We start from the raw sequence: 17,523 nt of genomic DNA on the forward strand, positions 1-17,523 counted from the left end.
TGCCGACCATTGATGTGTCGGCTCTACAGGCTAAGGTGCCTGGAGTTGATATCAGCCTACCTTCAATGAAATTGCCTTTCTCTGCTGAAGGGGACTCCAAGGTTGACATCCAAGGTCATCCTAAGGCTGAAGGGCCCGATGCTAAAGTCAAAATGCTCAAAATATCACTCCCAAAATTTGGTTCCAAGGGAAAAGAGGAGACGGAGGTGAATGGCAGCATGGGGAAAGTTGAGCTGAAAGTGGCCCATCCAGAAGGCAAGGCTAAAGGGAAGGCTCTTGACTCCGGTGCCAAAGATGCAGATTTGGATGATGTAAAGATAAAAGGGAAAGAAGGCAGGTTCAAGATGCCCAAGATCAAAATGCCAACCTTTGGAACCTCCAAGAAATACGAGGAGGACATTGAGATCCCTGGAGCTACACTTGGTGTCAAAGCCCCTGAAACTAAGGTGAAACGCGGTTCATTGGATGCTGATGCGGATGGATCTGGCGGTAAGCTGAGAATGCCCAAGGTGCTGATGCCATCCATTGGGATTTCGGTGAAGGAGGCGTTACTGCCCAGGGCGGAGGTTGACGTGTCAGAGACGGATCTGAAGACGTACGGCGGGGAGTTAAAGATTCCCAAAGTGAGAGGCGAGGCGGAGGTGACCGAAGCCGAGGGGAGGCTGAAGATGCCGTCGGTAAAAATGCCGGCTATTGACATCTCGATGCCCAAGGTGAAGGCGCCCGAGGTTGACCTGAATTTCTCCGTGCGTGAGGGTGAAGCCGCGCTCATCGGCTCTCAATCCGACGATGGGGCCTTCAGGCTGAAGATGCCCAAGGTGGGAATGCCTAAGTTTGGGACGTCAAAGGACAAGGAACCAGGGGCTGACGCTTCCGGCCCTGGGCGTTACCACGTGGACGATACTGATGGCAAGGCAGCAAGTTTCACAGCAAGATTACCCAAGGTGGACATCTCTATGCCCAAAGTGAAACAATCGGATGCTGACATTGATATGGACGCTTCCCTCATTGAGGTGGAGGGGTCCGAGGGAAAGTTTAAGATGCCCAGTTTCACCTTGCCAAAGATCTCGCCTCCAAAACTGAAAGCACCAGAACTCGATATTGAATTCAACGTCTCCAAAGACAAGAAGGCTGCGGGTGACACCAAAGTTGGCGCTGATGGACCGGGGGCTGAGTTTCAGCTGAAGATGCCCCAGGTGTCCTTGCCCAGTTTCGGTTTGTCTTCACCGGGCGCCGATGCCGATCTTCTTCCCGCGGAGAAACCCAAGGCCAAGTTGAAAGCAGAAGTGAAAACTCAACTGGAGGGAGGGGGAGGGGATGTGGAGGGACGTGACGACAAGTTCATGGGAGGGAGAATTAAGATGCCGAAGTTTCGGATGATGACAAAGGACAAAGTGGGAGAGGATGCAGCTGAAGCGGCGAAATCTGATACAGAAACGGAGGGTAGCAAGTTGAAACTGAAGCTACCAAAATTTGGGATTTCATCAAAATCGACCGAGACGGAAGCTGACCTGGGGAAGGAAGGATCTGATGGGAAGGTCAAAGAATCCAAGTTGAAAATGTCCATGTTCGGTCTTTCTCTGGGGAAAGAGCAAAAGGATGTAGCGGCGGGATCTGAGCGGGATATCGGCGCTGGAGATGCGTTCAAGATGAAGATTCCATCCGTTACCATCGCAACCCCAATGGTGAGAGGACCGGATATTGACGTGGATATCAGTTTCCCAAAAGGCAAGATCACTTCCATCGACCATGGAGCTAAAGGTGAGAAGAAGGATGGAAAAGCCAAAGGCGAAAGCCAGGCTCTGGTTGCAAGCACCGATGGGTCGGAGTCTGGGTTTAAAATGCCCAAGTTGGCCATGCCGGACTTTGGCATCACCGGGAGCTGCGGGAAGGAGGAGGATGGGAAATTGGCAGCCAAGGCCAAGGTGGCGGGGACGGAGGTGCGAAGGTCGAAGGTTGAGGCAGGTGTGGAAGGCCCAGGGGCGGACACGGAGGGCAAGCTCCAGATGTTGAAGGGGATGATGCCCAAAGTGGAGATTGGCTTGTCCAAAGACGCGGGGGAAGGAGCCGAGGTCGGAGAAGGTCGGAGGTCCGGTGGAGATGCGGTCAGTTCGGGAGCAATGTCCACAATGATGTCCTTCAAGATGCCCAGCGTGGAGATCTCATCACCAAAAACGGGTGATCTGTCCGCCACGGGCGATGCTAGAGGCGGCAACATTGAGATGAGCTCGGCCGGTGTAAGGGACATTGAGAGCGGGGCTCTTGAGCTGAATGTGCCCAAGGTCCTGTTGCCTTTATTTGGGACCTCCAAGGAGAAGAGTCAAGAGGCACCCAAAGAGCGGACCAGCGTTGGGACCAAACTAGACATGAAAGGTCCACAGGTTCAAGTGGACGCGTTGGGTGAATCAGAGGGCATGCTGAGCAAGTTGAAGGACAAGATGTCCAAGGTGGGAGTGGAGTTGCCCAAAGTTGCACAGCAAGAGGAGGTGGGGTTGTCCATTGGCCTTGAGGGCAAGGCTCGGACAGTCAAGGCTGACACTGCCCGGCGGGACCCGGGCCACGAGGGATCCGATCCCGAATCGAAGAGTGGGAAAACCAGGATGTTCGGCTTCTCCGTCCCAAAGTTGAGGAGTCCAGAAACCTCGTCTCCCAAGGCCAGGGACCGCAGCCGTTCTCCAGCGGCCAAGGGGAAGGCCTGGGGAAGCTCTCCGGAAATGGACTCCTCCCCGGAGGCCAAGCTGAGAGTGGCCAAGGTGAAGATGCCCAGCTTCGGCATTTCCTGGCCCAAGTCGAAGACCCTGGAGTTCAACGGGAACGGAGAGGCAGACGACTCGACGAGGAGAGGAGATTGGGAGATCCAAAGCCCTCGGAAAAAGGGGGCCAAAACCGAGGAGGTCGAGAGCCCGGATAGCCCAGAGGGGAGGTCCAAAATGAAGCTGAAATTGCCACGAGTTAGTTTCACACCGGTCAAATCTCCCTCGGTCAATATAATGAGCGGGGAGAGTCCAGGGGTCCATGTGAACGGGGATAGCGAGGGGTCGGGAAGTCCCGGCAAGATTGTCAAAATAAAGCTTCCAAAAGTCGAGTTCACCTCCCCCTACCAGAAGGTCAGAGACAGCGATGCCGAACTCAATCTTCAACTGGTCAAAACGGAGGTGTCAGCGTCCAAAGACCAGTCCTTCGAGACCTCGTCTCCCCGCGCTGATCGAGGGGAAGCCAAAGGGTCGAAGATGAAGGGGCCCAAAATAACCTTCTCCGGGTTCAGGAAGAAAGGAGGAGATAAAGGGCCTTCTGACGAGGAGACGGAGGTATCCACTCTGGTCACTTCCAAGGCCAGGACGGAGCTGGTTCTGCTGGATTCAAGGGTGGATCACTCGAAGTCCAAAAGCCTACTAGGCTTCACCTCGGGTAAATCCAAAGAGCCGGCCACCGCGTCGGGCCCGGGCAAGGAGTCCAAAGCGAAGAGCGACCAGGAGTCAGAGGGCAAGGACAAGTCGGCCAAGTTCAAGCTGCCGACCGTCTCGCTGGGCAGCAAGACCGCCACCGTGGAGTACGACGACAACGCCGGGTGGGATGGCGAGGGCGAGGACGAGGACGGAGCAACACGGCACTTTAAGCTGCAGATGCCCCGGGTGGGTTTCACCGCCACCCACCAGGAGCAGCAGGAGGAGATGGTGGGGGGGATCGCCTCCGTCACTGTGTCCAAGGGCAGGAAGCCGGAGAAGGCCAGCGTTTAGGAGCGGCCACCACAAAGGGTCAGAGACTGGACTGGTTTACTTGGCTTCGCCAAACTCGCCAACATCCATATACACACACACACACACACACACACACACACACACACACACACACACACACACACACACACACACACACACACACACACACACACACGCACACACACACACACACACATCACACACACACACACACACACACATACAAATATATACATACATATACATATACACACACACACACACACACACATACACACATACACACACACATACACACGCACACACACACACACACACATGCACACACACACACACACATCTATATAAACACACACACACACAACATACATATACACACACACACACACATATATATATACTGTATATAATATACACATATATATACACACATACATACAGTATAAACATACATATATATATAAACAAACACACGCAGACATATATATAAGCATACACATACACACACGTGTATAAGTGCGCACACACACATATGTAAGCACACACACACACACACACACACACACACACACACACACACACACACACACACACACACACACACACACACACACACACATATATATATATATATATATATATATATCACTTACATATAAACACAAGATCGACACAAAAAGCTGGAGTAACTCACCAGGTCAGGCAGCATCTCTGGAGAGAAGGAGATGCTGCCTGACCTGGTGAGTTACTCCAGCTTTTTGTATCTATCTTCAATTTAAACCAGAATCTGCAGTTCCTTCCTGCACATATATACGCACATCATTATAAACACACACATATATAAGCACACACACATATTCATATATATAAATGCATACTCACATATAAAACACGCACATATAAACTCACACATTTATACACGTATTTAAAAACACACACAAATGCACACACTTATAAACTCACACACACATACACACACACACACACACACATTGCCAAGGAACACACACACATGTAGGAATAGAATGACACACACAAAGCGCGCTACCCCACAAGGTAGTTCCACTAACAAGGGGCAGCAGAGGTTGCAGAGGCAACTGTTATGTGACACTTACTTACCAACGTGTCCACCCAGCCCACAGACAACTGCCTCTCAGCTGCTGTCTCCAAACCGGTTGCATTAGATTGGCAATGTTAGCAATAAATCATCATGGCCTTACTATGTTAGGCAGGGGTTACAATAAGCGAGTGAGCTTTGAAATGGAAGAGTGAGGGAAAACTCTGCGTGTTTGTGTTGAGGGGTGTCGGGGAGTAGAGTCTTGAGGAACGATGAGGCAGTGTGAATCCACACAAGCATTGAGAGGAAGTTTTTCTATATGTAGGACTAGAATGAGGGGGAAGGGTGGGTCCCCACAAGGTAGTTCCACTCACTAGGGGCCATGTTGTCGTTGCAGAGGCACACTGTCCCATGTGGAGACACTTACTTACCATTGTCACCACCCAGCCCCCAGACAACTGCCTCTCAGCTGCTGTCTCCAAACCGGTTGCATTAGATTGGCAATGTTAGCCCAAATCATCATGGCCTATATGTTTTAAACCTATCCTATCATGTAAGCGAAATGAACTTTCTGGTCGAAATTCGGGAGTGAGGGAAAACTCTGCGTATTCCTTCGCTTGAGGATGGTGCCTCGGGGCTAGAGTTTCTCCAGCATTTTTGTCTAGGCAGATGTGAATCCCTGCAGTTCCTTCTTAATGAAGTAATAGAACATATGTGGCGACTGGAGGAGGGGCAGGGGTAGGTCATGTGGGGTCGAGCCTGCACCACTAGGTCCCATGGAGTCGTGGCTGGCAAGTGACAGGGTCCCGTACCTGCCTTCTCTCCATACCCTCTGATCCCCTTGTCACAGAGAGATACAGCGTGGAAACAGGCCACTCGGAACTTGCCCCAACTACCCTCTGTGGCAGAGAGTTCCAGAGATTCACCACTCTCTGTGTGACCCGCGTTTGGCCCTATATCCCTTTAAACCTATCCTATCCATGTACATCGGAAATAGGCAACGTTTCGGGTCGAAACCCTTCGGGTTTCGACCCGAAACGTTGCCTATTTCCTTCGCTCCATAGATGCTGCCTCGCCTGCTGAGTTCCTCCAGCATTTTTTATCTACCTTCGATTTTCCAGCATCTGCAGTTCCTTCTTAAACCACTATCAATGCACCTGTCTGTTTCTTAAACACTGGAATAGTCCCTGCCTCAACTACCTCCTCTGGCAGCTCGTTCCAAACACCTCCTAGGAAATGACTCACGATAGAGTGGATCTCATGAGGTGATATTTGTGAATCTGTTGCATAAGGCAATCAGCAAGACAGGATCCCATGATGTAATTGGATAATGAATAGATCCCATGTGGTGATCAGTTGTATAGATCCCACAAGGTGATCATAGAAACATAGAAAATGGGTGCAGGAGTAGGCCATTCGGCCCTTCGAACCAGCACCCCATTCAATATGATCATGGCTGATCATCCAACTCAGTATCCTGTACCTGGCTTCTCTCCGTACCCCCTGATCCCTTTAGCCACAAGGACACTCTTAAATAGCCAATGAACTGGCCTCAACTACCTTCTGTGGCAGAGAATTCCACAGATTCACCACTCTCTGGTGTAAAAAATGTTTTTCTCATCTCAGTCCTAAAAGACTTCCCTCTTATCCTTAAACTGTGACCCCTTGTTCTGGGCTTCCCCAACATCGGGAACAATCTTCCTGCATCTAGCCTGTCGAACCCCTGAAGAGTTTAGTATGTTTCTAATCAGTACCCCCGTTCCTGCTTTTACCCCCATATTCCATTAGCCCTAAGAGCTAAATCTAACTCTCTCTTGAAAACATCCAGTGAATCGGCCTCCACTGCCTTCCATGGCAGAGAATTCCACAGGTTCACAATTCTCTGGATGAAAAGGGTCTATTGATCCCATAATGTAAATGGGGAGTGAATATATCCCAAGAGTTGCTGGCATGAGGTGATCGAGGGCGTGTAGATTTCATGTGGTCATTGAAGGTGAATGGGAGGGGTGAACAGATCCCACAGTGAGTCATTGGATCCTGGACCCCATGTCACTGGCCCATTGGGGACCTCTCGTCCCGACCTACTCTAGTGTTTGCCTTCAGTTATCTTGTCCAGTTGAAGAAATAGCAATCAACCCTTAGCGTGACTGTTGGTGTAAAGAGATCGGCGGGTGTGAGATGGAGCGGGGGAGGGCAGTGAGTTGTGGGGGAATAATCCGGGGGTGTGAGCAGGGTTGGGGTGGGCAAGTGAATTAGGGAATAAGCAGGAGGGAGTGAACTGTTGGAAGAGTGAGCTGGAGAGTGGGTGGGTGTGGTGCAGGAGTGACAATAGACAATAGGTGCAGGAGTCGGCCATTCGGCCCTTCGGCCCTTCGATCCAGCACCACCATTCAATGTGATCATGGCTGATCATCCCCAATCAGTACTCCATTCCTGCCTTCTCCCCATATCCCCTGACTCCGCTATCTTTTAAGAGCCCTATCTAGCTCTCTCTTGAAAGTCCCTCTGTAAAATTACCCCTATTGTGTAGGGGATGGACGTGAAAGGGGGATGTGGAACTAGTGTGAGTGTGTGATCGATGCTCAGTGCGGGCTCTGTGGGCCGAAGGACCTGTTTCCGTGCTGCATCTGTCTCTCAATCAGTTCAAATGAAGATCCCAGAGAGTCACTGAGACATTAGTCCTCAGTCAATGAGGAACACAATAGGAATAGGCCATTCGGCCCCTCAAGCCTATCCCACCGCAATATTATCATTGGTGATCAGTCCCAGCCCTCGACACCTTCAACAAACGCTAAATACATGGCGCAGCGGTCGAGTTGTTACCTTACAGCGCCAGAGACGCGGGTTCGATCCTGACAGCGGGTGCTGTCTGTGTGGAGTTTGTACGTTCTCCCCGTGACCGCGTGGGTTTTCTCCCTGGATCCCCGGTTTTCCTACCACAAACCAAAGACGTACAGGACTGTAGGTTAATTGGCTTGGTATCATTGTAAATTGTCCTTGGTGTGTGTAGGGTAGGGTTAATGTGCGGGGATCGCTGGTCGGTGGAGACGGGGAGGGCCGAAGGGCCTGTCTCCGCGCTGTATCTCTAAAACTAAAAAAACTCGAGTTTAATGTATAACCACTGCCAGATGTGATATCATTTCCAGATGTGATATCATTTCCAGATGTGATATCATTTCCAGATGTGGTATCATTTCCAGATGTGGTATCATGTCCAGATGTGGTATCATGTCCAGATGTGGTATCATGTCCAGATGTGGTATCATGTGGTATCATTTCCAGATGTGGTATCATTTCCAGATGTGGTATCATTTCAAGATGTGGTATCATTTCCAGATGTGATATCATTTCCAGATGTGGTATCATTTCCAGATGTGGTATCATTTCCAGATGTGGTATCATTTCCAGATGTGGTATCATTTCCAGGTGTGATATATCATTTCCAGATGTGGTATCATGTCCAGATGTGGTATCATTTCCAGATGTGGTATCATTTCCAGATGTGATATCATTTCCAGATGTCCAGATGTGGTATCATGTCCAGATGTGGTATCATTTCCAGATGGGGTATCATTTCCAGATGGGGTATCACATTTCCAGATGTGGTATCATTTCCAGATGTGGTATCATTTCCAGGTTTTGATTGTACACACATATAACCAAGGATTAATTTTTACCCCCAAAATCATACATGTTGCAGGTTTGAATGACACTGTATGTTTGGGTTTTGACAGCCATGAGATTATTTTGTTAAAAGAGGTGCAGAAATAGGATTAGACTCCATCCTCTAAAGCTTGCCAATGAAGGCAGGGCTGAGTACGTTAGGACAGTGAGGTGTGGGTTAGCCAGTCAAGGCAGTGAAAATGACTCTCTTTCTCTCTAGATCTCGCTCCTACCTGCTATTTAGCGAATCTTAATTCTCCACTTCCTTTTACGCAGTGTCCATTAGCAACGCTCCCCAGGAAGCCATGTGATTAAAGCTAATTGATACTGGAATAATGCACTAAAAGCTGTTCTGACATTGTCTGCCGGGAGAGAACGAAGGATTTACCTTTGAAGGATGCAGCAATTTGCAGTGTTCTCCCCTCTGCAAATTCACCAAGATGGCTTCCCGCTTTTAATATTCCCCATGCAAAAAAAGTTAACCACTTCTGAAGTGTTGAAATGATTTTAAGTGCCTTCTTTATAGATACGTTCTAGCAATTGTTTAAGAGGTATTTAATTCTCCAAGCTTGAAGATGGGGTCTCATTTCCAGATGTGGTCTCATTTCCAGATGTGGTCTCATTTCCAGATGTGGTCTCATTTCCAGGTGTCTCATTTCCAGATGTGGTATTTCCAGATGTGATATAATTTCCAGATGTGATATCATTTCCAGATGTGATATCATTTCCAGATGTGGTATCATTTCCAGGTGTGGTATCATTTCCAGATGTGGTATCATTTCCAGATGTGGTATCATTCCCAGATGTGGTATCATTTTCAGATGTGGTATCATTTCCAGGTGTGGTATCATTTCCAGATGTGATATCATTTCCCATTTCCAGATGTGGTATCATTTCCAGATGTGATATCATTCCCAGATGTGGTATCATTTCCAGATGTGATATCATTTCCAGATGTGGTATCATTTCCAGATGTGGTATCATTCCCAGATGTGATATCATTCCCAGATGTGATATCATTCCCAGATGTGATATCATTTCCAGATGTGATATCATTTCCAGGTGTGGTATCAGTTCCAGATGTGATCACATTATTTATCTTGCTTCAGAAGGGGGGGGGGGGGGTAGGGGAGCTGAAGATTTTAATTTATCACCCACCCACACACAACCTGTCCCACTCTCTGTCTCTCTCATTGATTCTTATTCACCCTCAGTGTCTCTCTGTCTCCGTGTTTCGCCCTCTCTTTCTCTGTCTTTCTCTGTCTGTCTGTCTGTCTGTCTCTCTCTCTCTCTCTCTCTCTCTCCTTCTCTTTCTCCTCTCTCTCTCTCGCTCTCTCTCTTTCTCTCTCTCCCTCTCTCTCTCTCTCTCTCTCTCTCTCTCTCTCACACACTTTGTGCTAATGTCCCCAGTTCCTGTAAAGGTTTTGAAAGTTAGTTCACATCTGGAGGTGAGGCCAGCTGTGCACTCCGGCTATGTCGATGTGACCATGGAGAATTCGATATCCCTTGATACCATCTACTGATATACTTTTGATCTTGAGATTGTAACATGTAAACTTGTGTGGAATATATTTTTAATGAATCATTTTAACCATGGATGGTAATAAAGATGAAAGAATGCTCACCCCTTTCCTGTAACGTCTGGTTCTATGCGCTGGGACGCGAGGGTCTTGAGAGGCGCGGCGGTGGACAGCGCCAGGGACGCAAGTTTGATCCTGAACTCGGGTGCTGTCGGTGTGGAGTTTGCACGTTCCCCCTGTGACCATGTGGGTTTTCTCCGGGGTGCTCCAGTTTCCTCCACACACCAGAGACATACAGGTTTGTAGGTTAATTGGCTTCTGTACATAATTCACAACCTTTTTTATTCGTGGACATTTTTCATCAGGCTGGATAAACGCCCCGACCTACTTGATGCCACGAGTACCTACGGCCAGCATCACGACCTGCTATGACCTACCTACGACCTACCTACGACCATGCTGCGAGTGTGAGTCAAGGGCAAACTCGGCAGAGGTTGTGAATTCGGTCGTGAAAGTGGGACGGGTTGATCGCTAATCGGCGATCTCCAAAGTCTAGCACTTCTATTAAATCCCCTTCTTTCAATGGGAATGGCTGTGACCCAAGCAGATATTCAACATCACAGTGGATGTCCATCCATCTCTTGTCCGCTTCAAGTTTCAGTTTTGCCAGAGATACAGCATTCCTGAAACAGGCCCTTCGGCCCATTTTAGAAGATCTTATAGAAACTTACAAAATTCTAATTGGACTATCAGGAAGATTGTTCCCGATAGGGAAGTCCAGGACAAGGGTCAGCGACAATTTTAAAACATGTTTTTTCACACAGAGAGTGGTGAATCTAACCTCTGCCACATACCTGTAGGTTAGTAGAAAGAGGGAGTTAGATTGCTGGAGAAACTCAGCGGGTGAGGCAGCATCTATGGAGGCGAAGGAAATGGGCAACGTTTCGGGCCAAAACCCTTCTATGTAGGTCTTTGGGGTGTGGGAGGGAACTGAAGTTCTCTGAGAAAACCAATGCGCAGACTGACGGGGAGAACGTACAAATTCCGTACAGACAGCACGGAGGTCAGGATCGAACCCTGGTCTCTGGCGCTACGCCATCGTGCCTTGGGACATATCTTGCAGACACTACTCTCTGTATCTCCTTCCGACCAGGCCTCTTGAATCAAGTGAAGTGAGGTGCAGGCACAATGAAGAATCTTGCTCGCAGTCACAGCAACATCACAGGCACAGTGAATTAGACAACACACAAACAGATATACAGGTCCACCATCGATTTTCCCGCACCCTTGGTTCCAGAGCCTTTCTGGATTATCCCTTTTGCCGGACCAACAGAGGACATGGCCTCCGAGAGGAGTCTAATAGTATCGGAACGGTCTGCTGAGGAGCCAATAGACAATAGACAATAGATTCAGGAGTAGACCATTCAATGTGATCATCCCAAATCAGTACCCCGTTCCTGCCTTCTCCCCATATCCCCTGACTCTGCTATTTTTCATCTCGGTCCTAAGAGCCCCTCTTATCCTAAACTCTAGTTCTGGACTTGAAAGTATCTTCCTGAGAACCTCCCTCCACTGATCACCCCTTTCCTGCCTTCTCCCCAGGCAGAGAGCCCTATTCCAAAGCAGAGACTCACCACTCTTCTGTGAGAGAAAACTCTGTGTTTCCTCGTCTCTCCGTTCTAAATGGCTTACCCCTTATTCTTAAACTGTGTGGCCCCTGGTTCTGGACTCCCCAACATCGGGAACATGTTGTTTAAGAAGGAACTGCAGATGCTGGAGAATCGAAGGTAGACAAAAAAGCTGGAGAAACTCAGCGGGTGCAGCAGCATCTATGGAGCGAAGGAAATAGGCAACGTTTCGGGCCGAAACCCTTCTTCGGGAACATGTTTCCTGCCTCCAGCGTGTCCAAACCCTTAACGATCTTCTATGTTTCAATAAGATATCCTCTCATCCTTCTAAACTCCAGAGTGTACAAACCCAGCTGCTCCATTCTCTCAGCGTATGACAGTCCCGCCATCCCGGGAATTAACCTTGTAAACCTACGCTGGGCTCCCTCAATAGCAAGAATGTCCTTCCTCAAATTAGGGGACCAAAACTGCACACAATACTCCAGGTTTGGTCTCACTAGGGCTCTGTACAACTGCAGAAGGAAGAGCCGAGATTGCGCCCCGCAAAGTCGGCATCGGAAGTCGGCTTTGGGAACGGATCTGCCGACTTCTGCCGGGCCAGAGCTCCAGTGGAAAGTATGTTTCCAGTAATGGGAGAGTCTAGAATCAGAGGACACAGCCTCAGAATAAAAGGACATAAAAGGCTGATAAATGGCGTGTCACTCTTGAGAGTCCGAGGAAGGTTGTGTTATCCAGAGAAGAATTATCCATGGGGAAAATTGGGATAATGTATGAGGGTGGACAAAAATGCTGGAGAAACTCAGCGGGTGCAGCAGCATCTATGGAGCGAAGGAAATAGGCAACGTTTCGTCCCGAAGCGTTGCCTATTTCCTTTGCTCCATAGATGCTGCCGCACCCGCTAAGATTCTCCAGCATTTTTGTCTACCTTCGATTCTCCAGCATCAGCAGTTCCTTCTTAAACTTAAACTTAATGTATCATGAGTGTTTGATGACTTTGGTCCTGTACTCATTGGAGTTTCAAAGGATGAGGGGGAAACACATTGAAACCTATCAGGCAATGAAAGGCCTGAGAGTGGAGGTGGAGTGGATGTTACCAGTCAAGGGAAGGTCTAGAACCAGAGGGCACAGCCTCAGAATGAAAGGACCTACCTGTAGAATGGATATGGAGTTTTGGTCCCCTAATCTGAGGAAAGACATTCTTGCCATAGAGGGAGTACAGAGAAGGTTCACCAGACTGATTCATGGGATGGCAGGACTTTCACACGAAGAAAGACTGGATAGGCTCGGCTTGTACTCGCTGGAATTTAGAAGATTGAGGGGGGATAGATAAGGGATCTTATAGAAACTTACAAAATTCTCTTATAGAAATGTGTAACATTTTCTTATAGAAACGTACAAAATTCTTAAGGGGTTGGACAGGCTAGATGCAGGAAGATTGTTCCCGATGTTGGGGAAGTCCAGAACATGGGGTCACAGTTTAAGGATAAGGGGGAAGTCGTTTAGGACCAAGATGAGAAAAACAATTTTAACACAGATAGTGGTGAATCTATGGAATTCTCTGCCACAGAAGGTAGTTGAGGCCAGTTCATTGGTTATATTTAAGAGGGAGTTAGATGTGGCCCTTGTGGATAAAGGGATCAGGGGGTATGGAGAGAAGGCAGGGATGGGATACTGAGTTGGATGATCAGCCATGATCATATTGAATGTCGGTGCAGGCTCGAAGGGCCGAATGGCCTACTCCTGCACCTATTTTCTATGTTTCTATGAGGAGAAATTTTGTTAGCTGTGGAAGTCATTGACAGCCATGGAGACCAAGTCTTTGGGCATTTGCAAAGCAGAGATTGATAGATTCTTAATTAGCAAGAGTGTCAAAAATACGGGGAGAAGGCAGGAGAATGGAGTTGAGAAGGAAAAATAGATCAACCATGATCAAATGGTGGAAGGGACTTGATGGGCCGAATGGCTCCTCAGTCTCATGGTGTTGGCATCATGTTCAGACATTTTGGGCGGAAGGGCCTGCTCAAGTAGGCAGCAACCACCGATCCCCGCTCATTAACACTATCCTACACGCACTTTGGACAGTTTTACATTTTACACCAAGCCAATTAACCTATAAACCCGAAGGTAGACAAAAGTTCAGTCTGATCTCTCTGTCCTGGGTCTCCTCCATGGCCAGAGTGAGCACCACTGGAAATTGGAGGAGCAGCACCTCATATTCCACTTGGGCAGTCTGCACCCTAGCGGCATAAACATTGAATTCTCCAATTTCCGGTAGCCCTTGCTGTCTCCTCCACTTCTCAGCTCTCCCTCAGCCCCCGGGCTCCTCCTCTTCCTTTCTCCTTTCTTCTCCCCGCCCCCCAGCCACCCTCCATCAGTCTGAAGAAGGGTTTCGGCCCGAAACGTTGCCTATTTCCTTCGCTCCATAGATGCTGCTGCACCCGCTGAGTTTCTCCAGCACTTTTGTCTACCTTCGATTTAACAGCATCTGCAGTTCCTTCTTAAACCTATAAACCAGCCCGTCTTCGGAGTGTGGGAGGAAACCGAAGATCTCGGAGAAAAAAAAAGGCACGCAGGTCACGGGGAGAACGTGCAAACTCCACACAGACAGCACCCGTAGTCAGGATCGAACCCGGGTCTCTGGCGCTGTGAGGCAGCAACTCTAACGCTGCCCAAGAGAAGATGTTGGGATAATGAGGTGAGGGGGGGAGTCACGGTACTGTCAAGATGGGTGGTTCAACCAACGTTCGGCTTGCTGCCTCCTTATTGTTTTCCTGAATCCTGCTTGAGTCTCCGGGACAATAGTATGTGTCGTTGTTTAATTTGGCCCCGCCACGATCCTGTCTCCAGTGTATTCACCCTGGGGAATTCCACCTCCAACATCGAGTCGTGCCTTGTCCTGAAAGCCAAGGAAGGACATTATTGCCATAGAGGGAGTGCAGAGACGGTTCACCAGACTGATTCCTGGGATGTCAGGACTTTCTTATGAAGAAAGACTGGATAGACTCGGCTTGTACTCTCTAGAATTTAGGAGATTGAGGAGGGGATCTTATAGAAACTTACAAAATTCTTAAGGGGTTGGACAGGCTAGATGCAGGAAGATTGTTCCCGATGTTGGGGGAAGTCCAGGACAAGGGGTCACAGCTTAAGGATAAGGGGGAAAATCCTTTAAAACCGAGATGAGAAGAACTTTTTTCACACAGAGAGTGGTGAATCTCTGGAACTCTCTGCCACAGAGGGTAGTTGAGGCCACAGTTCATTGGCTATATTTAAGAGGGAGTTAGATGTGGCCCTTGTGGCTAAGGGGATCAGGGGTTATGGAGAGAAGGCAGGTATGGGATACTGAGTTGGATGATCAGCCATGATCATATTGAATGGCGGTGCAGGCTCGAAGGGCCGAATGGCCTACTCCTGCACCTAATTTCTATGTTTAAGTTTCTATATTGCTCTCCGGGTATAAATAGTTTAGGAAATATCAGTGTTGCTTCGAGTTGTCAGTGCTGGTTTGTTTGTCCTCCCCTCTCCCCCTGTCCAAGATGGACACAGTCCAGCTACCTCTGCTGCCCAGAACGATATCTCTAGACTCAGTCACGTGTCTCCATCCATCAAGCCCCTGTCATTTTCTACCGACTGACATACAATAGATGCGCGGGCCTCATTTCCGTGGGTCACTATTTCTGTTACTATTTTGAAGGAAGTCAGATGCTTTTAGTTTCCCTCAGGGACTGCGCCCTTACCCAAGTTCAGTCGGTGGGACTGCAAACGGAGTGTTGCTAAAATGAGCACATTGTTCAAAATTCATGGACATACGATATTTGTTGGTTTTGATGGCACGATGCATATGAAGAAAGACGCCTACTGATTGTATTGTATTTCCTGTGTATATTTTTAGAAAACATCTTTTCTGAAAAGTAAAGGTTATATTTTTGTCCCATTGTATAAAACCATGAAAGGAATAGATCGGGTGGGTGGAGAGTCTCATGTCGAGAGTACCAGGGGGATATAGGTTCAAGGTGAAGGGGAAAAGATTTCATAGAAACATAGAAACATAGAAATTAGGTGCAGGAGTAGGCCATTCGGCCCTTCGAGCCTGCACCGCCATTCAATATGATCATGGCTGATCATCCAACTCAGTATCCCGTACCTGCCTTCTCTCCATACCCCCTGATCCCCTTAGCCACAAGGGCCACATCTAACTCCCTCTTAAATATAGCCAATGAACTGTGGCCTCAACTACCCTCTGTGGCAGAGAGTTCCAGAGATTCACCACTCTCTGTGTGAAAAAAGTTCTTCTCATCTCGGTTTTAAAGGATTTCCCCCTTACCCTTAAGCTGTGGCCCCTTGTCCTGGACCCCTTGTCCTCAGATTTCATAGGAATCTGAGGGGTAACTTTTTTCACACAAAGGGTGGTGGGTGTATGGAACAAACTGCCAGAGGAGGTATTTAAGAAGGAACTGCAGATGCTGGAAAATCGAAGGTACACAAAAAAGCTGGAGAAACTCAGCGGGTGCAACAGCATCTATGGAGCGAAGGGAATAAGCAACGTTTCGGGCAAAACCCTTTCGGGCCGAAACCCTTCTTCAGACTGATGGGGTAGTTGCCAGAGGAGGTAGATGGGCCAAAGAAGTTGAGGGAGGGACTATCCTAACGTTTAAGAAACAGTTAGACAGGTACATGGATAGAACAGGTTTGTTGGGATATGGACTAAACGCGGGCAGGTGGGACTAGTGCAGCTGGGACATGTTGGCTGCTGTGGGCAAGTTGGGCCGAAGGACCTGTTTCCACACTGTATCACTCTATATGACTCAATGTGAGTCTATATTCCATGGCACAGAAACAGGCCCTTCAGCCCATCGAGTCCATGCTGACCCTATATTAATCCCTTTTTTTTAATGCTCCTCACATTCTTATCACGTATTCTTGTCCCAGATTCTATCACCTCCTTGCACATTTGGGGTAATTTACGGCAATCAATTAACTCACCATCCTCTGTGTCTTTGGAAGAGGAATCCACAGGTCGTAGGGAGGACACGCAAACTCCACAAGGACAGCAGCCGAGGTCAGGGTTGAACTTGCGCCTGATGGAGGGTGGTGGGGGGGGGGGGGGGGGGGGGGGCAGGAAGAAGAAAGGAAAAAGGAAGAGGATGAGCCCGAGGGCTGAGGGAAAGCTGAGAAGGGGAGGAGACGGCAAGGGCTACCGGAAATTGTTTATTCAATGTTTATGCCGCTAGGGTGCAGACTGCCCAAGTGGAATATGAGGTGCTGCTCCTCAAATTTCCGGTGGTGCTCACTCTGGCCATGGAGGAGGCCCAGGACAGAGAGGTCAGATTGGGAATGGGAGGGGGAGTTGAAGTGCTGAGCCACCGGGAGGTCAGGTTGGTTATTGCGGACCGAACGGAGATGTTCGGCAAAACGATCGCCAAGCCTATGCTTGGTCTCACCGATGTAGATCAGCTGACATCTAGAGCAGCGGATGCAATAGATGAGGTTGGAGGAGTGAGGAAACAGGCCCTTCGGCCCACCGAGTCCGTGCCGACCAGCGACCACCCCGTACACTAGCACCATCCTACACACATTCGGGACAATCTACAGTTTACAGAGGCCTATTAACCTACAAACCTGTACGCCTTTGGAATGTGGGAGGAAACTGGAGCACCCGGAGAAAACCCACACAGTCACGGCGAGAACGTACTTATTCCATACAAATACAAAATTCTGTGCAGCATCTGTGCATCTGAAGGAGCTGGTTACTAGCTCAAGAATGTCAGAAACCGTGCCAGCGAGCTGCTCTAATGCTTTGGTTTGGTGTAGTGTATCATTGTCATGTGTTTGAGGTACAGTACAGTACAGTCAGAAATGGTTTTGCTTGCTATCCTGTCCGAGCATAGATACAGGATCAAGAGTGCAACATTTCGTGCAACATAGAATATTGAATGGTA

General features: G+C 48.7%; 1 protein-coding gene across 1 annotated transcript in view; it reads left to right on the forward strand.

Annotated features, from left to right (window-relative positions):
• LOC129714233 (neuroblast differentiation-associated protein AHNAK-like) overlaps positions 1-9,751 on the forward strand; it is a 48,777-nt gene extending 39,026 nt beyond the window's left edge. The window contains 3 exon segments of the mRNA XM_055663770.1: positions 1-3,755; positions 8,716-9,086; positions 9,322-9,751. Coding sequence (XP_055519745.1) covers positions 1-3,737 — 3,737 coding nt within the window. The 3' untranslated portion in view covers positions 3,738-3,755; positions 8,716-9,086; positions 9,322-9,751.
• Positions 9,752-17,523: the final 7,772 nt, after the last annotated feature.

This window comes from Leucoraja erinacea, chromosome 38, assembly GCF_028641065.1.
Source record: "Leucoraja erinacea ecotype New England chromosome 38, Leri_hhj_1, whole genome shotgun sequence".
Classification (NCBI taxonomy): domain Eukaryota; kingdom Metazoa; phylum Chordata; class Chondrichthyes; order Rajiformes; family Rajidae; genus Leucoraja; species Leucoraja erinaceus.